Here is a 27,666-nt window from a genome sequence, read left to right on the forward strand (position 1 = left end):
TGGTAGAAGTGACTGTTAGGATAATTGGCAATGATGATGGTCACTCAAAATTAGCGTGAATACTGGTTTCTAAAGAGGAAACACAGTAAATTTGACGTTCTGGTGAGCTGGGGCATGATTTTCTCTTTGTTTCAGCTCTACCCGTGCCTGTGTCGGGTCCGTCCTCGTCCGAAGCGGTGCCGTGGTCCCGGGAGACCCAGTGAGGCTCCGGCTGCTGCTGCCCTCGGCGGAGGCCAGGGCAGGTGAACCCATCACCTGCTCATTCGGCCGTGCCACGTTCCGGCACTGAGACTGTTTTCTTTCATTTCCATCATTTTCCTTCTGCCCTGAACCCGGCGCCTGCCTGGGGCTCACCCGGAGCTGCTGCAGGCTGGCTCGGCGGTCCTGTGAGCAGCGCCAGAGCTGCCGCCGGCCTGCAGGGAGCCCGTCCAGGGCCAGGCGGGCTGCTCCAGAGATGGAGCAGGGGCTACAGGGGTGTTTGAGATCCCTCTGGATCCGCTCTGCGCCGCGGAACAGCCGCTGCGAGACCCCGGCACAGCCCGAGCGGCGGGGCTGGGGCGCCGCTACTCGCGGCATTACGGTGGGGGCGGGGCTTCGAGCGTGGGGGGCGGTCCGAGAGGGCGGGGCCGGCGGGAGGTGGGGCTGGAAGGGCCGGGGCGCTTCTAGAACGGGCGGCGGGAGCGGCGGCCGTACGGTGAGCGGGGCTGGGGTGAGCGGGCAGGGCTGAGGGCGCGGGGCTGAGGCGAGTGGGGCACGGTTGCGGGCACCGGTACGGCCGGAGCCCCTGCTGAGAGCTGAGGGCACAGGTACGGCTGGAGCCCGCGCTCAGGGTTGGGGGCACGGGTACGGCCGGAGCCCGCGCTCAGGGTTGGGGGCACGGGTACGGCCGGAGCCCGCGCTCAGGGCTGGGGTACAGGTACGGCCGGAGCCCGAGCTGTGGCGAGAGGGGCAGTGCTGAGGGCACAGGTACGGCCGGAGCCCGCGCTGAGGCGAGCGGGGCAGCGCTGAGGGCGCAGGTACGGCCGGAGCCCGCGCTGAGGGCACAGGTACGGCCGGAGCCCGCAGCACGCTGTGCCCGCTGCCGCAGCCCCCCGGGACTGGCGGGGGTCCCGCTGCCGGAGCCCTGAGCGCGGTCCGAGCGCTTTGCAGGGGGTTCAGCTCCGGCGAGACGCGGTTCAGTCCTCTCCGGGATCCTCGCTCTGCTGCTGGGGGCGGCGGGTCTCCGCGGGCCGGGCTCGGGGGGACAGCGGTACCGCAAAACATCCCGCGTCTCTGTAAGCCTGTTAGAGCTGTCATCGCAAAAACAGTGGAAGAGCTTGTTGCCCTACTCCGTGCTGTTTGGGTTTGATAAGACTGGCATTCCCGGGTAAATCACTGCCAACTGACTTTGCCAGCTGCGTTAACTGGCTGTGCGTGTTCCCTGCCTGCCACGGGCTCACACAGAGCAAGCCATGGCTTAAGCTTCGTAGAGGTGTTCAAACTGCGCTTATTCTGCTCACGTCTAATTTTGTTTTACTCTGAGGTTTGTTTACCAAAAAAAAGCCTGTCCCTGCACAGTTGTGCAGCTGAGCTGGGGACAAGCCAGGAGAGCATAGGCAGCTGTGTGTCACCTGTGTGATGCAGCGACCGTAGCCTCGGTGGAAAAGGCTGTGCGAAGGCAGGGGAGAGCAGCTGGTGAAAACTGAAGGCACTACTTAAGTGTTACCACAGCTCAGCTGGGGTGCAGCAGCTTGGCATGTCATAAGATGGCAAAACATGCCTTTGACTAGACAGGAGTAATTTTATTTCAGGAAGCAAAAAATGTCCTTGTAACCTGGAAGCCAGGAGGAGAGAGGATATGTAAATAAAGGCTATTTTTGGGACTGTCTGACTTTGTGATGTTTGGTGTTTCCAGCCAATAATCATCCCTTTTCCTCAGTATTAAAGTAGTGTTCCCCAGAAGACATTTTTGTAACAAACCTCTTGCTCTTTAGTTTTATAGGTGCTCTGTGAGAGTGGAGTGGAGTGGAGCTGGAAGGCTGCTGTGGCCATCTTTACCAGGGTAATATTTCATCTTTCTGGCATTAAGGACTTGGAAATAATCCCACAGGTATGTTGTGAATATATATAGCAATCAATAACTGCCATTCACATTTCACAAGCAGAACATTATTCTGCTTTGGTAAATTGGCACTGCTGTGACACTAACAGACAAGAATGTGGCCTCTTGCTAATGCTGTAATTTCTTGGGATTCAATTTCTTAATGTGACTAATTGTACTTTGGGAAGCAGTGCAGGAATTACACACTTCAAAGAGAGTAACAGCAGAGGGAGCAGGGTTTACCCGTAAGCATAAGAATTTTTTCACTGGAGGTTTAAGTCAGGAATCCAATCTGTTTATAATTTCCATGCTGTGTGCATTGGCAAACTTCCAAAGAAGCAAGCTGTAAACATAGATATTTTTCCTATGACTAGTTCTGATTTTTGTGCATGGTTTTCTATATGTCAGAGATGTGAGAACATGGAGTCTGGAAGCAGGCATGTTCTAGGGTGATGTGAGAATAGAATCAACCTCTGAGATAATGCCTGATTTTAATTAAATTGAATTGAAAGAAACAGTTCACTGACAGCAGACCTTTTAATATGAAAATAACTCCTTATTTCTGAACAGGAAGATACTTCTAATGCTTTATATGGCAAATGATAAGTTATTTCAAGTTATGTTAAGTATGATGATATACTAAAGTTATGGCCTTTGCACAGTAAAATGCAGTCTAGATATTAATGCCAAAAAATAAGCTGTAGTGGGAAAAGCCCAGAGTCTTTTTGTCTTTACCAACACTGTGGGATTTGACTCCAGGCTGCTTTATAAAGGCAGAGCTTGCATTTATAGAGTAAGATTGAAGTGGATTTGCTGTGCCTTAGACTTGCATCAGTTTTGTTCTCTACTGGAGTGTGGAAGAAATGTTTTGTTACGGCTTTAAAAAATTACTGGGAGCTAATCAGCATGATTGTGACTTCTAAGGTGGTTATAGTTTATTTTATGTTAAAAGAAATGCCAACAGTTTTGTATGATTGTGCTGTGTCCTTGTTAATGCTTGCAAATAAACAGCTTTTCCTCATTTTCTTTTGGCTTGCCTTGAGAAGCACAAGGCAATCACATTGGTGTTTTGCTAGGTAATTATAATTGGTTTTAGATGCATATTAAAATGCTTTGTAAAGAAAGGCAGTGATGTTGGCATAAGCTGCTTCGAGCAGTAAAACAAGTGTGCTCTGGAGGAAGGGGCTGGGTTGAACACTGGTGCATCTGAGTTCATATGGATAATGAATTTCAGCTTTGAATTACTTGGTTCAAAGACTTCAGCCAATGGTATAGGTTTTCTTTCCTTAGTATTTAATAACTTTTAAAATGTTTTATAGCTGCTATCATGTGCTGGGGAAATCTGCAAGACTTGAAATACTGCTACAAGTGAATGGTTTTATGGCTGCCTTTCTTGGTTGGTATTGAGAGAGGCTCCTCCTTGGCATCATCTTGAAAATCTGTTTATAATTAAGCCTATCTTTTGGCTCTTAATAGGTAAGCAGCCTTGCAAGTTTGGTTTATACTATTTTCCACTTAGATATCATTAAGCCATCAGTACTGATAGCAGCTTAATGATTCCTTTTAAAGCTCCATTGTTTGTGGAGGGGAAAGGGATGAAGCCATCTGCAGCCCCAGTTCAGTACTCCTTGGTGTATCTGCAAGCAAGAGGACAGGGTGGAAAATAGTGGCATTTGGAGGAGCCCCAGACAGACCTGTCTCATCCAACAGTCCAACCTCAAACTGCTGTTTGAGGATGGACCAAACTTCAGAGCCTCAACTTTGTATGCACCTGTGGTACTTTCTGGGGTCCCCTGTGAAGGGAGGAATGATGAATCTGACTCCATGTTCTTAGAAGGCTAATTTATTATTTTATGATATTGTATTAAAGAATACTATACTAAAACTGTACTAAAGAATAGAGAAAGGATACAGACAGAAGGCTACAAAGATAGTAATGAAAACTTGGGACTCTTGCCTGAGCCCTGACACAGCTGGCTGTGATTGGTCATTAAGTAAAAACAATTCACAGGAAACCAATGAAACATGCACCTGTTGGTAAACAATGTCCAAACCACATTCCAAAGCAGCAAAACACAGGAGAAGCAAATGAGATAGTATTGTTTTCCTTTTTCTCTGAGGCTTTTCAGCTTTCCAGGAGAAAAATCCTGGGCAAGGGGATTTTTCCAGAAAATATGACAGTGACATGCACCAAGAGCTCATCAGTGGCCTGAGGTGATCTTGAATTAGTGATTTGCTTGTTGGATTTCACCATGATACTTAAATGGAAGCAGCTGCTTTCAGAGTGATTTCCCAGGTGTCTTTAACAGCACAGACAAGCACAGAAGAGGAGACAGGCTGTAACCTTTCCTTGTGTCATCAGCTCGCATGTTGTATTCCAGTAGCTCAGAAAAATGGTATCTTAATCAGATGTTGACAGTATCTGGTTATGATACTTTGTTTCAGAAGCTTTATTCCTCTGCAGCAGATTCTGGGTCTGTAAGCATGAAACCAAGAGCAGTCTGCCTTAATGACTTAGAAGAAACCATTGCTGTGTGCTCTGAAAAAAATTTCCCCCACCTAGTCTTTGGAAAAAGAGGTGGCTTGTAGCAGTTTGGAGCAGTTAGATTGCACCCCAGTTCCTCACCTGCCCTAAAGAAGCCCCATAGCAGAGGCAGTGCTGTCACCTTTAACTGAGGAGTGGAAGGGCGCTGGTTTGGTTTTTTTTCTGGAGTTCATGTGATCAAAAAGTGTTCACATACGAGTACAAGTTAAACTCTGGTCTAATTTACCACAGTAAAGGGTATGACTTGTATTCTTTGTTGTACAGACTGGTCTTATGTTGGTTCCACTTAATTTAATTTTCCTGCATGAGAAATCTGTGCAAATTTGGAGCTGGATGAAGGACTTGCTTTTTTTGTCCCTGATTTTAGTTAGGCTGTCAGGCAAGTGGAGTTCTCTTGTACTATCATGAATAAGGGAGACCATAGCATATCAGTGTGATCAGAAGTTGAGTCCTAAAGGCACTGGATGTAATAGGTACTTGTTTCCTCTTCTGACCTGAAAAAAGTGCTCCCTTTTGGCCTATGTTCCCTGTGACTGGATATGGAATTCAGAGTGAATGAGAAACTGAGAACCATGGTAGATATGCAAGCAATTCCCCTTTAATAGGTCAAGTCTCTATTTTTAGGTCTTGTTGATTATGAGGTTTTCAGAAAGCTTATTTAATAAAGAATTCAGTCTAACCTGTAGAGAAAAATTCCACCGTTGTGTATTTTGTCTAGAACTTTTTTCCTTCTGCCAGTGTTCTCTGGGCCTGACAGCACTCTTTCCATAGGAGTAATGATTCATTGAGGTCTTATACTGTAAAGAAGTAAGAAAACCCAAAACCCACAAAAGAAAAGCCAGAAATATAGGCAGTATTTGTCCTACAAAGGCTTGTTTGGCATTTCTGTTTGAATAAAGCACACTACTTTACAAACATTTGTCTCCATTATTGAGGCATGAGCTGCTCATGCCCCTTGTGCCCCTCTTGCCCTCCTTTCAGCTGAGTGGCGTGGGCGCATGTACGTGTTGTTGTGCACACACGCTCCTGCCAGCCAAGACTGGTTATTCAGCCTCCTGTAATTCATTATTTGTGCTGGTTTTCCCAGTAACAGCTGTGAAAAGAATGTACAAACAATCTGCCAACCCTGCAGCCAGGTGTCCTGCTTGTTTGAGCAAGAACTGCTTTCTCTTTTTACTATGGTCTCTGTTTATTGACTCAAGTAAAACTGAGTAGGATGGTAAAGCTGTTGCAGATCTGCTATAAAGACAAGCTGGTAGCTGTAGTACTTCTTGGCAGATTTCCTCAGCCATGAGAGAACATGGTGAGGAAGTGCAGGAAAGTGTAGAGCTGTTTTAACTGGAATATTCACTTGTAATTGTTCTCCCAGGCTTTATGTTGTGCATCCAAAAAACCACTCCATTAAATGATGGCAGACTATTCAGATGGACAGATGAGGCTTAATATATCCAAATTAATGTACTTCCCAAGTGCACTTGACTTGCTGTGCTTTCTGCTACATCACTTATTGTGCCTTGTAATATTGGCAGACCTCTGCATGGCACTATTCACTCAGCTTTATTCATTTCTCAGATTACCCATGTACTAGTTCTTAACTAACTTAAACAAGCAGTTTGGGAATATGTGGTTTGCAGGAAGGTGAGAAGCAAAAGAGGGAAAGGAGAAGACTTTTTATGATACTGTGAGACATTTTCCTGCTTACTCATGCTTGCGAACTGTTGTGGTAAATGATTCTGATTCCTTGTGTAGTCTTGTAAAGCAATCAAAAGAATAATTTAAAAATAATCATCTTGCCTTGTGATAATACACAACAGAGGACAGAGCTATTCCTAATGTCTTTAGTCGTGGTGGTGTCACTGAGGATGTATTTGGTCTTTGTTTCTGGTGAGCCCAGCTGAGGGTGAGAGTTTCAGTTGTGCTGTGGGCTTGAAAGAAATAAATATCCATTCTTCATCTTTTGTCTTGTGGGTATTTCATCTTTTGGAGGCAGATGTGTGGAGCCCAAGGGAACAAGTCAGAGTTATTGCAGAATTATCTTGATTCCTTCCTATTTGCTGCATTGCTTGAAATTTCAGGATGCTCCATGTATTTTCTTTCATTTTTCCCTTCCATTCCCCTTTCTCAGGCTGATTCCATTTTGCCCCCAATAGTTGCATTTTTACTGTATTTGAAGTTACTGGGTTGCACGTGGTAATTTTGAGCCACCAGTTTGCCCAGTTACATTGAGCAGGAAAAAGTAATAACAGCTTCCTGAGCTGAGGTGGAGAGTTGTCACCTCCCTTGTGACACTGTGCAGGGGTGTGCCAGGAGCTCCAGTTTGAGCAGCAGTGCTCCTGCATGAGGCTGGTGCTGGTGCCTGTTCCTGCTTGGTGGGCAGGCAGTTCTAGAGTGAGTTGTGGTCTGATCCCAGTGCAGTGCTCCTCATGAAGCCCCTGGAGAAGGTGTTCTGGTCATCAGGGCTCCCAGGAGGCTCTTCTGTGTGCCCCTTGCATCCTTTGCTTCACTTGACCCATCTGATCAGACTGGCTTTCCTCCCATACCCCTCAGGCTGTGCTTCTGGAAGTGGAACAATCTGCTTTCAACATCCATCTCTGGGGCTGGATTTCTAAACTGGCACAGCTTTTGAAATACAGAAGTTATAAGGGCTGTGCCCAGAGGCCAATATGCTGAGATAATGCATCTTGAATAAGCAGAACTGGAAATTTCACTTCTAACTTTTCCAACCGTTGCTGCCACTTCTACACTACAAAATGTTCTATTCCTCTATTTGGCTTTCTCACTATTTGTGTTTCTAGACAGTTTTTAAGTAACTGAGTTTTATAGAATGCTATAAACCCATTTAATTCAGACTTATTATTATTATTGGAATATAATTTGTGGGTCTCATATTTTCCAGCTCTAGTTATGTCTGACATGGAAGGTGCTGAACTGCTCTTGCAAAAGAGCTTTTTCTCACTGTCTCAGTGGACAATATGTGTATATGGTTTCCCTTTTCTCATGTGGGCTTTCCAGTGTATTCCATGTAAATCCCAAAGAGTATGCAAGATAGCATTTGATACTGTTAAGTAACAGCTCCTATGGTTGAAGAAGAGTTTTTTCAAGCTTTAAAAATTAAAATTCAGAGAGTCTAAATAATTTTCATGAGGTTAAAATGACTGAAGATAAAGGTTAATGCTTTGCCTTGTTTCTCACAAATAAGTTAATTATTTTTATTCCTCCTTTTCCTTTTAATTTTTTACAGGTATCTGGAAGATGAAGCCCTGGCTGCAGCTGATGTTCTTCCCTTGTGTTTTCCTGATCTGGCACACAGAGGCAGAGTTCTTCACCTCCATAGGTGTGGAAAGAACCAGTGCATGATGTGATGTGGTTATTGTGATTGCTAGAACTGCTAAAGTTGTCATCTGAGGCATATGGTTTTCTTCATGTGGCCCTGGCCAACACTGTCTCTATTAGGAAAAGCTGCTCTTCTGCAGCATCAGTACAATTTGTTTGCAGTTGGTTGACTTGGAACACTGACCAACATGATTCAAGTTTCTCTGGGGCCTCTGTCAGTAAAATAAGATGGGCTCTGTGTTCTATTAGGATTTGTGCATCTGTTGTCATTTTAAACAAAACACACCACCTTATGCTAGAAAGCTTAGTATCTTGAATTTGAGTTATGAAAATAGTTTAAGTGGCAAATATGTGAAGTTTTTATTTTTCTCCAGCAGCCAAAATGTCCTGTCTTCTCAAAAAGCTAAAGTTAGGGGTCAGAAGGAAAAATCAGTAACTCCCTTACATTGTATGTTTTGCTAGGCCTGAGTAAATCCTAAAGAATTTGCATTGTAATAAATCTGTAAAATAATTTGGTTTTTATGACAACTTAGTTCCTGTGTTCTAATAGGATCCAATCATGTATGATTGTGGTAGAGCTTCAAATGAGCACAAACTGAGTTGTCTGCTGTTAATTGCTCTAACATTTTCCTGTTGAGCAGTTTGGGGACTTGCCCTCCATAAGGGCATTAAGGCTGATTAACTGCCACTGGCTGTTCTCCAGAATGTTCTTTGAGTCAGTGGAGCTGGTTTGGAATGGCAAAGCTCAGAGCTCCTGGTGGGTTGTTCTGCACCACTGTGTGGAACTGCTCAGCCAGAGTCCTGTGCCAAGCTCCTCACATGCCCTGTGGCTGGCTCAGCCATATTTAACTACATGTGTATTATTTGCTTCTGATTTTTCTAAGTTAAGTAGCATTTTATACAAAGCTTCCACAAAGGATCACCTTCTCTTTACACTTACCTATTTGTGAACCTTTGCTAACTCTGAAAACAGCATATCCTGCTGCCTTCTATCTGCTTAATCATGCCTCATTCATAATTACTTTGGAATGCTGGAGCTGTGGTTGCATTTATGAATCTAATAATGTTCTTTCAGTTTGGGCTTTGACAAGCCAAGTTTGTCATAGCAATTAGGACTGATATGTTAGCAATTTCCACTAATGCTAATCAGGAGAGTGTGTGTGAGTCTATGAACATTAGTCTGAAATTCCTCTCTGTGTAATTTTAGGCTGTTCCCATGGTTACCCATATTGTAAAACTGTAAGTTTAAATAATCTTAGTGATTACACTAATAATTTGTTAGTATGACCTAATCTGTGTCCATATGTAGAACAGATGCTTTGGCAACAATTTGAATCTTTTGTTGCTTTGTCTCCATAGCTGTATGAGTGTCAAACCTTTCTTGTCTTGCTTGTACTTGTAGTACTAAAAGTAATTCAGAGGCAGAGGAAGGGTCAGTGCACAGCTACATGAACTGTTGAAGCTGGGACTTTAAAAGCCCCTTGAAGCATTTGAATGGCAGACCTGTGTGTCTGATAGCTTTTGTGGTTTCCAGGCATTGGAAGTGCACATCCTTAATTTGTGCACATCCTTAATTTGTCTGTTGTTTGTGGTGGTTTTAATAGCCCTGGAGCATTTAAGGTTTCTTTTCTGTGCACTTGGGAATTGTTACTTTTTTAGGACTGATGAATATTTGCTCCTACTCTTTTTAGGTCAAATGACAGACCTGATTTATGCGGAGAAGGACTTGGTACAGTCTTTACAGGAATATATCCGAGCAGAAGAGAAAAAGCTCTCTCAGATTAAAAGGTAGGGGAGATCTGTGTAATGAAGGGTGACAAAATGGCTCAGTTGTGTTCAATCACACCCCACCTTTGTCACACTCTCTGATACTAAATCTTGTTGGTATTTCCTCAGTAGATAATTACAGGGAGAGGATAGGTACTAACTTGTTTTTATTTATTCCCATTAACCTACAAGGGTCCCGGCTTCAGATATCGCTCAGAATTTACTTCTTTAGAAATGGTGCTCTGGTGGGCTGTCTCCATTTTGCCCTGTCCTTGTACCACCACAGGACTCCTGTAGAGAGGACACATCAGAGTCATGTCAGTCTTGTCATGGGAGCTAAATGCCTCTGTGTACCAGTGCTCTGTGCTGCCTGTTGTTTCATGCCATCAGCTCTGCTTACAGGAGCCAGGTGTGCCAGTGGCATTTACCAAATCTCTGGGTTCCTTCCTGTGTTGGCTTTGCCCTCAGGGACAGTTCTCCTGCCCTGTTCTCTTCAGGTGCCAGCCTGGCTGCCGCATATCTCTGATGTTGTGCTGATTGCTTGGATCACTTAAAAGGCTCTTGCTGACAGCTGATACTTTGTGTCACATAGGAAGATTGTTAATTCTCCTCTAGCCAATAGCAATATATACTAGGGTGTGATGGGAGGATAGGCTGCATGAGGTCCAGGTTCAGAAGAGCTGAGTGCCTCTAGGAGGAGTTGTGTTTTCCAAAAAACTTCTCAGCTCAAGGCTGTATGTGTCAATCTGACCTTCCTTTGGGAGTGTAGGATGAGAATAGAGTTATGGAGTAGTGGGATGGTAGGAATTCTGGTCACATAGACACAAAATGTTCTTTTCTTGAAAAGCTGGCCTTTGGAGGCAAAGCAATATCCTTTTCAAGTATTGGTAAAGAGAATATCTGTTCAATCTATGAATAAACTGGTATTTTTAAGGCTTGTTACAACTGAGCTGCGTGTCTGCTGAAGTCAGGTTTAAAATACTAAGCAGGGAAATACTTTCCCTTTGAAAGACTATTGTAATTAAAAAAAACTCCACTTTATCCTTGTGAACTTAAAAGGTTGAAAGCCAGTTGTGACAGTAAAAGCAGCAATAATTTGATCTAGATGTGTAATTTGAATGATTTAGGATGAAAGATGTGCATTCATAAATGCCTGAGAACAATTTATGAATGCACATCTTCCTTCTTAAATCGTGTGCACACTTCTCATTCCAGCTGGGCTGAAAAGATGGATGTACTGACCAGCAAATCAGCCTCTGATCCAGAAGGGTATCTGGCACACCCTGTGAATGCATACAAGCTTGTCAAGCGTCTGAATACTGACTGGCTGGAATTGGAAAACCTGGTTCTTCAGGACACAACAAATGGTAAGGAGTTACAGGGGACTGCTGTCAGGAGGCAGCCTTGTGTTCTGGAAAACCACAAGCTTGATTGTGGTTTAAATATTATTGCCAAGTTTGTTTAAAAAGCAGCTAAGGACTTGACTTGTGTGTACTGATTATCCGAGTGAAACTTGCAACTGAACACGTCTTAGTCAAGACTCAAAGTGTTTTATTTGAGGAGAAAGGGAGAATGGGACATGCTTAAAGCTGTGCTGGTAACTGTTGAGTGTTATTGTTCTCTTGTATATAAACTGCTTCAATTGCTTTCCCAGTCTGTTGCTTCTCTTGATGATCACTGTTTTTTGACCATGTTGATCAGAGAATAAGATTAAGAATAAAAATGAGTCCCATACTGAACTGGTGGAGAAACTTTATCAGCCCCAGAATTAGAGTCAGCAGATGCTGTTGTCTGTCAAAACCAGGATAATATATGATTGCTATCTCTAAACCTATCCTTCTAAATCAAATGCTTCCAGTACTAATCCTTGGGTTTACATCATTTTTTCAAGTGTCTGCTTGAATTTGCTCGCATATCTTTTTTAAGCGGAGTTTTATTTTTACTGGACTCTTGGAAAATGAGGAAGAGGTGGTTGTGTTTTTCAGGCAGAACACCACATGGTTTCCCTTTCTACTCTGCATATGCTTAAGTTTAGGTACTTGAAAGTTTTTTCCAGACAAGGCTTTTATTGCCTTTTGGAATAGTTATCCTAAATGGAAATAAAATTCTCAAGTCTATTGAATACGTCTGTCGCTAATTTTTTCTAAATGCTTCTTTTTCCAGTTGGCTTTCTGTATGATTAGAAATGGTTGGGCTGTTTTCCTTCAGTTGATGGCTTCCTCTTCTGCCCAACCAACCTGCTGTGTAGCCCTGACATGTTTACTTAGTGCATTTGATTTTATTTCTGAGTATCGCCTGGTTTACTTGTCAGGTTTAATTCTCTCACTGAGTAAGGCCCTATGCTAGTGAGGGGATCCTGGATCAGGGTCTCTGTCCCTGGAACTGAGACTTGAAAAGCTCTTGTGACTTTAGATGTTGGAATACCAAGTTGGAGATCGTTGACCAGTACTAAAACCTGAAATCAGTTGTGTATATGAGTATTGCAGGAGATTTGATGAAAGCTGTTAAGCTTTCATGTCAGAAAGAGAGATTACAGGACAATGAAGATCATTAGATTCACGTTGTACATCAGTACTTTTGTGGCACAAGAAATTTGAGTTTAGCTATTTATTCTTTATTTTTTACTCATGAGCTGTATTTCTTGAAAAGGTACAGAAAACAATGTATTTATAACTTTTGAGCCTAATAAGAGGCTTTAAATCTGGGTTATTTGAAACTTAATTCTCTAGCCAGAGCAGATGTTTCCTCTTCTGTGTCAATCTTGTACTGATATTTATTCAAGCTCTGGAAGTAACATCTTGCCCTTTTGCTGCAAAGGCTTTATTGCAAATCTTACAATCCAGCGTCAGTTTTTTCCAACTGAAGAAGATGAGACTGGAGCAGCAAAGGCTCTGATGCGCCTGCAGGACACCTATAAACTGGATCCTGAAACCCTCTCTCGAGGGAACTTGCCAGGTAAGTGCACCAAGGACTCCTTGGCTTTAACAGGAAGGAAGTGGTAATATCCTCAAACTCTCTCCTAAAGTCCTTTATGAAATGAGGGTTAACTGGTTTTGCCACAGATGTTTCAGAAAATTTCAAGAAATACTGGGATGTCTGATTGTTAGCTGAGTCCTGATTAAGGTTTGCTTTTGCTGCTGCTGCTGCTGATGAGACACCTACTGAAACAGGTTATGGTGGGTACCAACATGGTGTTTACTAACTGAATAGGCTTTGTTGGTGTGTCAGTAAATGAGCTGACACAATATTTTTATTTGTTGTAAGTATGACTAGCCATTAATAATTAACTAAATTTTAAGTCTTACGTGTGCATCTTCTGAGCTGGAGCAACTGGAAATCAGTGCAGTCAACTCAACTGGATGCCCAATTTATTTAAATCAACATCAGCTTGCTTATGCACAAATACATATTTACAGTAAAGAGAAACAAGCTGACTGTGCACGTAGTCAGCATGTAGTCAGGCTTCTCTGATCATCTGACAGTGTTAATCTGTAGGTTAGGTGAAATCTGTTAAGATGTTAGTCTGCTCTTCCTTTGTCTACAACAGAAAGCACAATAGCTTACCACTGTAACTTCTGTTAAACTTCTCTTTGTTTCCAAAGGAATTAATTAGAATAAAAATAAGGTAGTTTACTCTTTAATTCTCATGGTGATCACTTTAGTACTGAACTTAAAATATTGTCAAAGCATTGTTTCTTAGAAGCATTTTTGGATGATAAGTGTGTATTTACAGATACTTCTCAATGTGTCCCATGTATTTAAGGCAGTGGTGCTTGTGTGGATTGCTGAAAGATATCTTTTTATTTTTAGGAACAAAATATAGATCCTCCTTGACAGTTGGTGACTGCTTTGGCATGGGGAAGACAGCCTACAACGACGGGGACTACTATCACACTGTGCTCTGGATGGAGCAAGCCTTAAAACAGCATGATGAGGGGGAGGATACAACAGTCAGCAAAGTAGAGATCCTAGATTATCTCAGCTATGCTGTTTTCCAGTTTGGGGACTTGCACAGAGCCATGGAGCTCACCAGGCGCCTGATATCCCTCGGTAAGAGCAAAGACCATGTTACTTTAGCTGGGAAGTGCTGCCAGCAGCAGAGCTGAGAACAGTCATGGCCCATCCACATTGGTGAGCTGACTGGAAGGGATATCCTGACAGATGACTTGTAATAAATGTGGGTCCTGGAAAAAAGTCTATTTATACATGAAGTATCTTTAACAAGCTGTCTTATGGTCCATGCTGTTGTTACCCAAGGCCCTGGTGTGTCTGACTGCACTCACTGCCTGTGTGCCTTGCTGGAGTGTACGGAGATGTCTCAAGTGGAGATCAAGGCTACTATAGATATAGGCAGTGCTGCACCTTCTGTAAAGTCCTACTGACTTTACATATACTTCTTTATTCCTCAGTGCAGGTACTCACGGCCTGAGATCTTAAAGTATTTATTTCTGAATATTCAGAACAAACTGAGTTTCTTAAAACCTCCATCTATTTCTGAAGTGTTTTTAGCTTTCCTTTGAGTAAGCAAATAGGCTTCCTATCCAGCTTTGCCTACTTCCTGCAGTGGGAAGGTCTGTCCTCTTCATTTAGAGTTAACATTACGTGTGTTAGGTATTTGATGGGTTTTTTAATGGGCTGTGGTTGTTAGTTTAGATACTAGCAGCATCCTGAGAGTGGGTGAAACCTTCCTATTGAAAAATATTTATTAGTCTAATTTCTGCAGAACTAGAATTCTTAAATTAAATTTACAAGAATATGAATAAGCATTGAATCTAGCTCTAGGGGTTTAGCACTGATAGCAGAATGCAAATCCTTATCAGCAGCAAACAGTGGAACACAGTTGGCAGTCCCTTCTGAAAGCAGCAGCTTCCTCTGCTCTGGGCTCAACTTCCCTATCTGGCCACTATTACCCTGTGCTCTAGTGAGTAGTGACTGGGGTGAGCTTTTGGGTTGGTTCCATGAGATAAACACAGTGAAGTTGGGAAGGCCAGAAGGGAAAGAATCTCTTTTAGGTAGTAGCATCCAGAAACACAGATGAACAAGGAATTGTTCCTTCTTAGTTATCTGGGGTAAAGGTCTATTGATGATGATAATTGATTCTTAGCAACATCATTAATAAATCACTAGTATGTCCAAAGATACTATTAATCCAGGCTCCCTCCCATATAACCCTGTTAGAGCTACAAATGGGTGCTGTAGGTGGGCTCAGAGCTTCCCAACCTGAGAGAAGTCTTTGGGACTGAAGACTGGCTGGACTCCACCACAGTACTTGGCTAAAGTCTGCTTGTGCTGTGTGGGTGAGCAGCATGGTAGAAAGGAGGGGTACAGCACGTGGGCTACCTTGGTCTCTGCTCATGAGCTCTGGTGGTCTGCTCATCCTGGGTAGAACTGGTCAGAAAAGTTGAGAGAAAAGAAGGAATGTGAAGAACAAAAACTTGTAATCTTTTTCTTGGAATAAGAGTCTTATGATGGGTTCTTCCAGAAGGGATTCTTTTGTATCCTTAGTGCAGCTCTCCTTTGCAAAGACAGACGCTTCCCAGTGTGGATTTTCAGTGCAGACTGAAGCCAATGCCTTTGTTTGCCTGATAATGCTTTAGGAAGGGAAGAATTGTTGCTGTCTTGATACAGGGACTTGTTTGTACTAACAGTTTGCAAAAATCACCATTTCTGTGTGGTTTTCTCCCAATGAAGACAGCACTCATGAAAGAGCAGGCAGTAATCTGCGGTACTTTGAGAAGCTGCTGGAGAAGGAAAGAGAGGAGAAGGAGAAAGAAAATTCAATAAACAAGACTGTGACAACCACAGAAGCTGTGGTGCAAAGTGGAGCCTATGAGAGGCCCCTTGACTACTTGCCAGAGCGTGATATCTATGAGGCCCTTTGCCGAGGTGAAGGGGTGAAAATGGTAAGAGACAAGAATTTCCTGACTATGCTGCCTTTGCATAAGGGTGGTCAAGTTTGGTGGAACATGTTGTTTTTTCCTTCTGTGAAGCTATTTTTTAAAGAAAAATTTTAAGTTTGTTTCTGTCCAGGCTGAGGTTTGTATCTTACATCTTGGCTTCTCAATCTTCAGCTGTTACGCACAAACAGGTCTTAGCTGTACTTCTTAAGGGTTGTTGAAAATTGCTTTTTCAAGCAAAAAAAGCTTTTTCAAAGTCAGCTGTACAGATACAAAAGGAGGCTTTTTCCCCTGAGAGCTGATTATGCTTTTCCACACTGAGGGAATCACATTATTCCTTCCCTTTTGCTTCTTAGGCACGTTCTTCTGGAATGACTATTTTGGCCAAGTGATTTCCAGTACCTCTCAACAAATATCACTTCAGTTCTTAGTCCAGGGAAAAGAACCAATTTATTTCATCTGTATCATCTTAATTGTGAAGACCAGACTCTTTTTTTTTACAGCTCACTGCTTGCATAGCTCTTAATCTGTAACCTATTGTGGTTTAATTCCCTTAAAGGTTAGTGTTTCAGATGCTGCTCAGTGGTATTTGGAGCAGGATATCTTGTTTTTAATTGCAGTGAATTGCAGAATCGCTCTTGTTTACCTCTTGTATCTTCTGGTCACCTGATGACTTCTACAATGTATGTGGAATGAAACTCATCTTATTGCCTTGCCTGTTTGAAGTTCAAGAGAAGTGTTTGAGCAAACAATGCTTTGTTTGGCATTTTGTTTCAGACACCTCGAAGACAAAAAAGGCTGTTTTGTAGGTACCATGATGGAAACAGAAACCCTCATCTGCTGATAGCTCCCTTTAAAGAAGAAGATGAATGGGACAGTCCTCATATTGTGAGATACTATGATGTCATGTCTGATGAAGAAATTGAGAAGATTAAACAACTAGCTAAGCCAAAGGTAAGTTTCCCTTTTTCCATCTCACTAATAACTGCCAATTCCATGCTTCAGTCTCTATTAGCAAGGACTAAGCTAAGGATTTGAAAGATCTGGTTTCATACTACAGATGATACACTGCAGCTGTGAGCCTAAAAGGGAATGATTTTGAAACTGCCTGGTGATGTAGGACCATAAAGCCCAGGCTCCCAAAGGTGTTTATGCATTGTTGCACTTAATTATGCAAAGTTCTCAGCAAATGGCTTAGAAAGCTTTAAGAAATTAGAGACTAGACTTCAAAAGATAAATGGCTGACTTAAAATGATGGGAGTAGGTGTGCAGTATGTCTTGAATCTGCCTTTTGAACTGGAGCCAAACTTAAATGAAATTTAAAAACCCCAAATCTTAAGAGAAGTGGAAAGATAAAAATGTAAGTTGTGCCAGAATAATACCTAGAGGTTTGGGGTTGTTGGTTTTTTTTGTTTGTTTGTGTATCCTGGAATCCACTGCTTCTGTTCTAAACCATAGATGTTTCTTGTTACTCATTATATGAGTTCTAGTGACTCTGCACACAATAAAAACAGCTATCTTATGCAAAGCTAGTAATTATCTGTTTTTTCTGGAGGTGGAATTTTCTGTCACCTTTCTGGCAAAAAGTAGTACGGCAGTGTGATAGTAGTAGACACCCCCATACTTTTTCTGTCAGGTCTGAGCAGAATGTGAAACTGAACAAATCTTTGCTTATAGAGGAGTGGTTCATTTTAGCACTCTTCAAGCTACCGTATGAAATATGGTACTAAAATTCCAGTGAAGACTTACACTTATGTAAGTATTTCTAAATGTAAGCATAAATAGTTAGAAACAGATTGAGAAACTGATGCTTCCCCAGATGATTAATAATTTGGGATGTTTGTGAAGCTGGTTCTTCTGTGACTACTAGCCAGCTAGGGAAGTGTTGGCTGAACACTCCTGTCTCAGTGAGGAATCTCACCTCCTTAAATGGAGAGTTTTTCCTATTACATCATAGTAAAAAACTTCAAGAGCTTCAGATAAAATGGAAGTATTCACATAGAGCATATCACTTAATCTATTTTATCAAATAAAAGCACTGTCTAAAGACTGCTATTTTTTATTCAGAGTTTCATGGAAAGTCTTAATGCTTGGTCTCTGAATTTTGCATATATTACTAATGTTAGAGGAATTTTTCATGAAATCTTGTGTAGTGTAGAACTGCAGTCAGTCCCTAGAAGAGTAGGTAAATATTATAGCCTTAAGATTCAGATGAATATTGTCAATTTTTAAAAAAGCAACCATTTCCTTACGAGTTTTTTTCTAAACCTAAGCTGCAGGAGTAACTTTAAATTCTGCAATGCTACTGAAAGAATGGAAAATGCAAGTCCTGTGGTGAGATGGTTCTTAATAAATACAGCTTAATTTTAGCCTGGAAATTTTAGTTAGGAATCATGGAAGCTTTCAGACAGAACTGGGAAGTGTTATTTTAGGGTCAGAAAGGTGACCACTTTGTTTATTCTAAAATGCATTTGTAAGACAATTTTACTTTGGAGTCCAAGCACTTAAACATTATCTGCAGTTTACACTTGCCAATACTTTCTGTAGAGAAAGAACATCTGTATGTGATTGCGAATAGCTGCAGTTGAGTTGATTTTTATGCTTGTTTTGCAAAATGCAATCACTGTTATTCCACTTCCAAAAAGTAGATCCAGCTTTTCAGGCAGTCCATCAGAGCTGACTGGGGAGGGTCAAGAAAATTCTTAGCTCTGTTGATGTGGATAGCATTGAGGCAGCTCCATCATAGTATGAGAAACATATTCCCAAAATTCTTAATGTTACCTGCAAGCCAGGAATGTCTGAACAGGCAAGAATATGGCATGAAGTGGGGAGGCATGGAGGAATATCTGAGCTCGTGCTACAGGGTTTCAGCAGTGCAGAATTTCAGAAGGAAATAACAACAGAGTTTGCTAAACTAAACAGACTCTGAAACAGTCAGTGAAGCTTCTGACCAATGAAGGGTGTTATGATTTTTGAGAGCAAATGCCTCTTACAAGGCTGATTTCTCCACCCTGACAGAGGAAGCCTTGCATTTGTCAGTTGCTTGTACCAACTGAGACGTAGATTTTGTGTCTTAAATGAAGAAACCTGCCTGTCAGAGCAGATAGGAAATAATATCAAAGCAGTCAGGCTTATTTGAGTTCTGATTTATTTATATCATATACTAGGTGCAGAAATCAAGCAAGCATGTACAAGCTTGAAAATGGCAGCAGAATGAAAAGTCTGGGAAGCAAAATATATATCCCCAAAGCTTTGCTTCACTGTACCAGTGAAGAACAACATTCAGTCAGTCTGGCTCTTCTGTTATAATTTATACAGGCGAAATCTGGAACAAAATAACAGTGAGTCAGAATTACAGCAACAGCTGTGCCAAGAACTCTTGTATAGGGACAAGACAGCTGACAAGGAGTGTAAAGCTGGCTGGAGACTTATTTGAGGAAAAATGAAGGAAATCATGACTGCATTCCCTGAAGAAGAGGCAAATAAAAAGGCCTTCTATGACCTATAATTAAGTGGAAGAAAAGAGGTATGATTTAGAATGTGTGTGGTTAGCAGGAGTTAAATTTAAATGTGGCCTGAGTTTACAGTCAAAGAAAAGAGTATCCCAGTTCTTGTTCTCAGCTGCACGAATGAAACCAAAGTGAGCTGGTGTATTGTTAGCAGTCATCTGTCACTCTGACACCACAGCAAACTTATCAGTTTTGCCAAGTTCCATTTTTTTTCCCTACAGTTCTGGTCATATGGCCTAAATGTGGTGATACTCACTGTTTAAAATGTCTAGGTGCACTGTGCTTTTGCGGAGTTAACCTTCATCAGAGCTAGATGTTCCAGGCATCTCTCGGCTGGAAAATTTGAGCATGGAAATGTTGAGAGTTGTATTTGGGAGTTTTCTACTACTGGGAATTTGCTTGTCCCATAGTTTGTAACTTGTTCTGCAAAAGTTTTCACTTGTTATTTTACATCTGAAAATGAGGTTGGGGTTTTAGTCCATATGAGGAGCAGGTGGATTAAATTCATGGACTATCCAATGATTTTCTCTTTGCTGGGAACTTGGACTTCATATGTTGATAACTTTTGTTGTTGTTCCCTCTTGCTAATATTGACTCCAGCTGTTTAAAAACAGTGCCTTCAAAACGTGTTCAGCAAGCAACTCATGGATTTAATCAATATCATGGTCTGTGCAGTCCCTCAGACTTTTTCCAGGATCAGATGCAGGTCATGGATTGTACCTGTGTTTCTGCATGTGTTGTTTTAGCATGAAATCAGATAATATTCCAGGTTGAAGCTCTTTCATCCAGTGAGTTACTGAAGTTGGACAAATCAGGTGTTGTTTTTGGTAAGATGTGAGAAATTTTCTATCCTGTAGCTGATGTATTTCTTCCCCCTTGGGATTTGTTTTGGCACAGCTGGCACGAGCCACAGTACGTGATCCCAAAACCGGTGTCCTTACAGTGGCCAGCTACAGGGTATCCAAGAGGTAAGCAGAGGGAAGGGCTGAACTTTAAAGTTTTTGTGCTTAACAGCTGTTGTTTGCTACCTCCTATGTCCAAAAACCTGAACTGCTTTGCATGTAACCAAAGCTTTCCCAACAAATGCATGGAAAATGGCTCTTTTAGCCATCTGACAAAGGGCAGGAGAATCCTTCTGCCTTGGGAAATGTGATGTGGTGATTGGTATTGTAAAATGTGTTCCTGTCCTTCCCTTAGCTCGTGGTTGGAGGAGGATGATGATCCTGTTGTGGCCAAGGTGAACCAGCGAATGCAGCAGATCACAGGGTTAACAGTGAAAACAGCTGAGCTCTTGCAGGTTGGTGGACTGGCTTCATCCTGGTTAAGGAGGTCTGGTGCAGACACATGTTTTCTCTGTGTGTGCCAGGCAGAGAAGGGTGGAGAGACTAAAGCAATATAAGATAACTTCGTGCAGAAATCTGAAATGTATCAGTTTGTTCTGAGGGAAATGCCTGCTGCTTATTTAAGTCTGCAAAAGCTTATTCTCTGTCCTAGTTCAATGTTTCTAAGACCCAAGTTTTTTTTTGCTATAGTCTGATACGAATTCTGATCTTTGGATGGCTGTTGGGAAGAAGAGTGCCAGTAGTACAGCAATGCCAGAATAGCTGTATGTTAGTCTATTCACTGTTTCTCTTCCTCCATGCTCCTTGAATTCCTGTTTCAGAGCTTGGTAGAAATACTCTTGATTACAGGCTATCCATAGAAACCAGGTATTTGTGTAGTGAATGGGAGACACATTAAGTACAGCCTCAGAGTCACTAAAACATGTGATTAAAAAGTAAGGGAAGAGGTGCTTTTAAGTTAATTTTCTGTGAAACTGGAGAGGCATTTGTATGTAACAGATCATACATGAGTGGCACAGAGTCCAGTTCTGTCCCCTAGGCTGAACTCACAGGGAGTTGCACACTTTCATCTGCCTTTCCTTCAGAGGAAGGAAGCAAGAATGTGGTGAAACTATTGCTGCTGAATGTTAAACAAGCTGTTGTAGTGATAAGTACAAACCCTCAAGCTACAAAATGGAAAAAGCACTCAAGTTGTTTCTCATCTGTGTACCTCAGTTCCGGCAATCTAAAAATAAATTCAGTGTACTATAGATAATCATCTTGCCACAAAGTGCTGTTTCTCAGAGCCTGCCTTGGATTTCTGAGAGCAAGTGCTGTTCTGCAGCAGTCACTTGCAGTTCAATACATAAATATGTGTTTCCTTCTTCCATGCTGTAGGTTGCCAACTATGGAATGGGAGGGCAGTACGAGCCACACTTTGATTTTTCCAGGGTAAGATCACACTTGCAATTATTTCTTAATGGGGTGGGGAGGAGGGAACAGTTTGGTCTGAGAGAAGTTTTGGAGGTGTTTTCTGTTAGAGCATTTAATATGTAGCCCTGTTGCATGGATGAATTATGAATTCTGAAAAGCCTTTGCACTACCTTCTCTGATGCTGAAAAGTTCAGGAGAATTATGAACAAATCTCCCTGCTTACTTTGGGACCTTGATTCCTTACACAGTACAGTGACTCGAAAAGAGTCATGCAGCACTTGAATGTGCTCTTTGCATTGTTTTATTTGTATACTGAGGTCTGCAAGCTGTGTGTTATGAATCTGCCTTGTTCCATTAGGCTTCTGAGTTCAGTGATGTTGTCCAAACCCTGCTTTGCTGGGTGTTTTGAAGCATTTTGCAGGAGGTGACTGAAGAGGAGATATCCTTCCACCTTCCTCCTGAAAAGTAAACATTATGGAAATCCTCATAGGTTGTACAGCCCTTCTGGCAGACCCCTGAGAGTGGCTGCAGCACTGGGGTCTGAAAAGAGTTCCCTGGGTTGGTTTTGAGGGCAGTGCTCCAGCACAGGTTGCATGTACAGGTGCTAGTGCTGGGTCTTCATGAGGCACTAGAGGGCTCTGCCTGGCAAAGAACAGCTCTGGCTTGCTGTGGGAGAAAAGCAAAGCAGATTCTTAATAATGACCCTCAACAAGTTCATGGCTGTGCTAAGCATACTGAGGAGCTGTGGTGAGTGGTAACTTCAAATGTAAAATCCATGTGATGCCTTGGTTTCTGTGGTATTTCAGTGGGATCTGGCATAATTCAGATTGTCCCACTGGTTTTACCTGGTAGGAGGGATTGCTGCAGCCAGAGTATACAACCCAATAATTAAGTGCAGGATTGAAGCCTCCTAACTTAGCACTGTTTAAAAAATAAAAAAAAATTCCAAGTTTTAACACTAAGGAAGTTTGTATTCATTAGCTTTGGCCCATTCTGAGAATTTTCCTCTTAACTTCGTCTGCTTAGTTTCCTGAGTTGAGCAAGTGTTCTTAAATTCTCTTCAAATCCTTTGAACTCAAGGACCTCAGGCATCAAATTGGCCACTGTGGACTTTACTTTTGGATTAGGAGCTGGAGCAGAGCTCCACTTGGAACATAACCTTGGCTGCATTTGTCAGCTGAGGCAAGGCACTTGCAGAGGTTGCCACAGTTCTGGTCTGGTCCTGCAGGCTCTCTGTGGATCACAGACTTTGTGGTGAAATAGAGGTGCTGCTGTGTCTCCCCAGCTTCTGATCAACCTTGAAGCTTTTTGTTCCCTTGCAGTTCTCAAATAGCGGCCCTTCAGTAGCTGCCTATTACAACTTGGAGATTTTATTGGTTGTTCAAGTTAGATTTTTGCTGTTGAAGTTCAGAAATTCATAGTTGGACCTGGATTTCACAGCAGTGGCAGTAACCAGGGAATTTTCTGTATCTGTGTTCTTATGTTGGCTTTTTTGGATTGGAATTGCATATGCAAGTTTGGGGTTTTTGTGAACACATTCCAGGAAAGACCCCTTGTTCATTAAAACATGCTTCAAGCAGATTGAACTACAACATCTTAGACATAGCCAGTGTGGTTTTTCCTGCTGTTTCTTTTTCAATACTGATTTATTGTTTTCTTTAAATGTTGAACATTACTGCTTTTTGTGTAAAAATGCAACTTGATGTCTCCTGACTGGAATGACTTCCTGACTATTAGCATTGTAAATAAATTTCTAATTTCATTTTTTTGAAGGAAAGACACTGGTATTTTGAATGTTCTTTCTGCTTCTACACTGGCACCAGTGTGATCTCAACTTCAACAAATGAAACTCAATGTTTCTTACAGACTAAAGACAATTTGATCTTTTTGATGTGGTCTTTAGTCCTAGACAGGCAACCACCTGAAACTACTCTATAGTTTTGTCTGCTGTCAAAACATGCATTTGCTCTTCTCATGACAGTATTTCTTTGAGTTGTTACATTTACAAGACTGTTATCTAAAGCCCACTGAAGATTAATTTTTTGTACTCATGTCAGTTGTTGACTTTGGATCAGTGCCCAGAGCAATAATGGCCTGTTGTTAACCTTACTTGGATAACATCTGTGCCACAGGCCCTGAAAGCAGTGCTTCTATTCTCTCTCCAGAGCTGTTCAATGCAACTTCTCTTTGTCACATCCCAGTGCTCTGTGCATGCAGCTGTGCACCCTGGCTGCAAATTGTGATGGCTTTAACACTGCCCTGTATCACTTGTCCCCTTTCTATTCCAACTCTTTAAATTGGGCTTGAAGATCTCTGCAGAGCTGCATGTGGGTAGCTCTGCTGAGAGCCTGTTGGGACCCTGGGTTAAAGTTGTTGTCTGTTGCAGCGACCCTTTGACAGCACACTCAAATCGGAAGGAAATAGGCTAGCGACGTTTCTTAACTATGTAAGTACCTCTGTCTGTCTGCTGTCTGGGAGCTGGAAATTTGCAGTTATTCTCATTTAATTTTATAGAAAGATGAGCCAGATGCTTTCAAGCGGTTAGGGACTGGAAATCGTGTGGCCACTTTTTTAAACTATGTAAGTATGATGATCCTTTATGCATTGAGTGTAACTTCAGCAGCATCTTTTTACAGCTTGCGCAGTTGGTTCTTTGTAGAGATTTCCTGGCATCTGGCAGTAGGATTTCATTATTCCTGCAAGCATCAGGTGCTGTCCCATCTGAATTGATAGAATTTTGGTGGTATTTGATGTCAGAGCAGAAAATTTGAATATAGGGCCCATCTTCTCCCTTCAGTTACTCTGCTATGGAATCTTGTACTTAAGTGGATTCCATGGGGGCAAGGAGACTTTGGCTTAATTCTCAGAGGGAAATATGTGGGGTACTCATGTGGTGTGCTTTTGGAGAACTTGACTATCAGCCACTTAATGTGAGACAGTCGTGTTTTTCGACCACTGTTTGACAGCATGTGATGTTGTGGTCTGTGATCTCTTCCTCAGCTGTGTGGCAAAGCCAGAGTTGCTCAGTTGCTCAGCACAGGTGCTGCTTCAACAAACAAAGGCAGGCAGAGCTGATAAACTTTGTGCAACTAGGTTACAGTGCAGACTTAAAAGATTCATTAGTTGCATGCATTATACAGCCCACAGACCATGTACACTGAATCTTAAACAGCTGCCACTGGGAATAGTGACCTTGTTTTTACAGTAGTAGTCTTCTGACACTATTTTATCTATCAACCTGTACCCACTATATCTTTAGGATCACCTCATGTTCTGTGTTTAAGATTTTAGTGATATAGTTTAAATATTTTTATCACAGAATTTTAAATTTGTTGGCTGACATCATATTTTGAGAGTGAAATGCATCTCAAAACAGAATCATTAACACTTTCAACTTGGTGTAGTGGGGAGGAATATAATCTTCAAAACAAGAATTGGTGTAAGATGGGTAGGTGTGAAATATTCTGCTGCAAAGAAATTTTAAATTGAGTCAACCTTTATTTTGTTTGCTGCTCGGAATTTTGGATGAGCTTTGATTTAGAAGGAACAATACACATCTTCTCTGCCAGTTGTACATGGTCAAAGGCACTTTGCCCTTGTTTATCCAATACAGAACTCATAACACATCATACATGTACCACCAGCCTTACTAAAAAGAGTAGTTGTGTGGCTAAGATATGTATTAACTTGCAAGGCTGCATGCACATGCTTTCTAGCTGGAGGGGGCAAAAACCTGTGCACTTGTGGCATCTGATGCCCTTTTATTGTACCAAGCAGGAGGACACCAGAGTGGTAACAACTTCTGCTTCAAACAGAAATCCAAGTTACAATAGGGATTGTGGGGACTTTGGGAGTGTATTAATAGTAGTTTTAAATTTGGTGGGAGTTGGATCTGACTAATTTGTTTCTTTTAATTAGAATCTGACCCAAAGCTTACTGATTTCAGTGGAAGGACATTCTGTTTTTAATGGGAGCACTTCTAGAAGTGCTAGAAGTTTGGGGTTTGAGTCAAGTCTAGAATTTATAATAAATCCATTGTTATTGATGAATATAATAGGGTTAAATTCATTCCAGTGTAGTAGTGCAAAACATAAAGATGCATGGTTTTGTTTAGAGTCACATAGCTGCAGCTGTTGAAGCTTGAGCTGCCTAAAGCACTTGAAATTGCATAAGACTGTTGGTGAACAGCACAGAAACAGTGCAGAAAGAGAGGTTTTTCTAATAGTTTGTGTAGTTTTTGAAGTGGTTGACCAAGATGCATAAACTAAATTATGAAAATGAGTTCCAAAGGCATGGTTTCAATTTATGAGGAAATATGTGGTTTAACAGACTCTTGTTTTCCTAATTGGATCATAAAGTAGAATGAAATTCTTGAAACTAGCTTACTCTGAGGTCCTCTCTCTTGTTCTAGAGTATTAGCTTATTAACATTTCAGGTACACAACTTCTAGTAGCTATTTGAAGTAGAGGATACATAATCTAGGAAATGCATATCAGATAGACATAATCTGCAAAAAAGCCTTCAGCTGAAATAAAATGCTTCGACAGCAGGTACTGCTTCTTCTGCAGATTGTGCTGGTTGAAGTGCACCCTCCTCATCAGTGCTGCTTGTAGGGGTGCAAGTGCAAATATCAGGCCTTGGGACATTTATAGCTTGTGAGACTGTATGAAAAGCCTTGTAAAAATACAGTTTGTGGACTTTGTTTTCTCAGATGAGTGATGTAGAAGCTGGAGGAGCTACAGTTTTCCCAGATTTTGGGGCAGCAATATGGCCCAAGAAGGTAAAGTCTGTTTATGTGTTTGGGTTTATTCCTTCTCTCTCCACTTCCTGGCTCTCCCTCAGCACAATCTGTGTAAGTCAGCTGATGTGACAAGTGCAGTTCATTGCAGCTGTAGTGATCTTGCAGACCAAAGGGCATCTCCCTTTGTTGGTAATGTGTGAACAGTTTCTCTGTACAACTATTTTTAACAAAATAAACTTATGTTCAGTAGAATTCCTCTGTCCTCTGAACGTGGCTGTACTAGAACAGGACTAAGAGTTTTTCATGTGCTGTTGGTGACCTATTAAAGTGCTTGCAGCCACCTGCAGCTGAATCCATGGGCATCCTCCTCCCCTTACTTTAATGTGGTTATGTTGACTAGGTTCTGACTAATCCAAGTCTGATCTCACTTTTCAGGGAACAGCAGTGTTTTGGTACAATCTCTTCAGAAGTGGTGAGGGGGATTATAGAACAAGACATGCAGCTTGTCCAGTACTAGTAGGGTGTAAATGGGGTAAGTAATACTTCTTTGGAAACAAATCCTGAAGGTAGGCTCATCTATATAAAGCTGGGGATACACTGAACTCTTATAAAAGCATAACCTGGGTACCCCTTCAACTACTGGAGTCATTTGGCCATAATGAAATTTCTTGCCATTGATCTCATGAAGTATTAAGCAGCTGCATTTTACAGCTATAGCTTTTCTAGTGAGTTTTTGTGTCAATGGCAGCACAAAGTGTAAGACTGTCACTGGGTTTGTGTAATGTATCAGCATCAGAATTACTTGAATTGTCACTTGGCGAGAATCAGGTCTATTCCTACAAAGATCTGCCCATAGTTTGAGCTGCAAAAGGATGAGAGTTCCTTTAAGGTAAATGGGTGTCTGGACATCAGGAGTTTCTGCTTCCTTCTGAAAGCCTATCAAGCTTCATATAATCTATTCCCATACCTGTATCCCCTAGCCTCCAAGGTATGCCCCTGGAGTGCCAGAGCATGCTGACTGTCAGTGATACAAGCCCCAGAATACACTGCTCTGTTAGCGTTAGCTCCAGAATAGTGCATTGGGGAAGATCCTTTCTGCCCCAGCCTTTTGCATCTTTCTATGTGTTTTCCCTTGGGTGAGTAGAGAAGTATAAGCATGGATCCCCAAACTGAAAGATTTTACCTGGAGTATCCATCTAGGTTGTGATGATACCCATGCTGGGTACATGGTGATAACTAATTCCAGTTCCCTGTTTCTGCAGTTTCAAACAAATGGTTTCATGAAAGAGGAAATGAATTCTTAAGACCTTGTGGGAGAACAGAAGTTGACTGAACTCCAGCCTGCTGCAGACCTTTGTTTCTGTCTCCTTTTCTACTGTTGTTTGTTCCAGTTCATTTCTAAGAAATGATCCATCTTTTTCTCCAAGAGTCCTGGCACTTTACTACAAAAGAACAATAAAATATGTAACACCTGTGAAAGAAAGTAAATGGCATTGTACACATTCATGTCTTTTGGTTGCAGTTTTTTCCACATTTTCC

At 41.9% G+C, this 27,666-nt stretch overlaps 1 protein-coding gene across 6 annotated transcripts; it reads left to right on the top strand.

Moving 5' to 3' along the window:
- Positions 1–644: 644 nt before the first annotated feature.
- P4HA2 (prolyl 4-hydroxylase subunit alpha 2) lies at positions 645–27,666 on the top strand. 6 transcript variants are annotated; one of them, XM_030957566.1, is made up of 17 exons: positions 645–694; positions 1,974–2,089; positions 7,867–7,959; positions 9,650–9,746; positions 10,941–11,092; positions 12,543–12,680; positions 13,536–13,775; positions 15,417–15,628; positions 16,400–16,576; positions 20,029–20,099; positions 20,329–20,428; positions 21,351–21,404; positions 23,773–23,832; positions 23,901–23,966; positions 26,098–26,166; positions 26,563–26,659; positions 27,390–27,666. In XM_030957566.1, the coding sequence occupies exons 3-17, from the start codon at positions 7,878–7,880 to the stop codon at positions 27,458–27,460; spliced, it is 1,686 nt and encodes a 561-aa protein (XP_030813426.1). In that variant the 5' UTR covers positions 645–694; positions 1,974–2,089; positions 7,867–7,877; the 3' UTR covers positions 27,461–27,666. The 6 variants fall into 6 exon arrangements, with proteins under 6 accessions (XP_030813426.1, XP_030813423.1, XP_030813420.1 ...); XM_030957563.1 differs by lacking the exon at positions 23,901–23,966; XM_030957560.1 differs by lacking the exon at positions 23,773–23,832.

Source organism: Camarhynchus parvulus, chromosome 13 (genome assembly GCF_901933205.1).
Source record: "Camarhynchus parvulus chromosome 13, STF_HiC, whole genome shotgun sequence".
NCBI classification, from domain to species: domain Eukaryota; kingdom Metazoa; phylum Chordata; class Aves; order Passeriformes; family Thraupidae; genus Camarhynchus; species Camarhynchus parvulus.

Coding starts and splice junctions, on each gene's coding strand:
- P4HA2 (XM_030957566.1), top strand. CDS start 7,878: ATGAAGCCCTGGCTGCAGCTGATGTTCTTCCCTTGTGTTTTCCTGATC. Junction 23,833..23,900: donor TAGCGACGTTTCTTAACTAT/GTAAGTACCTCT, acceptor TTAATTTTATAG/AAAGATGAGCCAGATGCTTT. Junction 26,660..27,389: donor ACTAGTAGGGTGTAAATGGG/GTAAGTAATACT, acceptor CTGTTTCTGCAG/TTTCAAACAAATGGTTTCAT.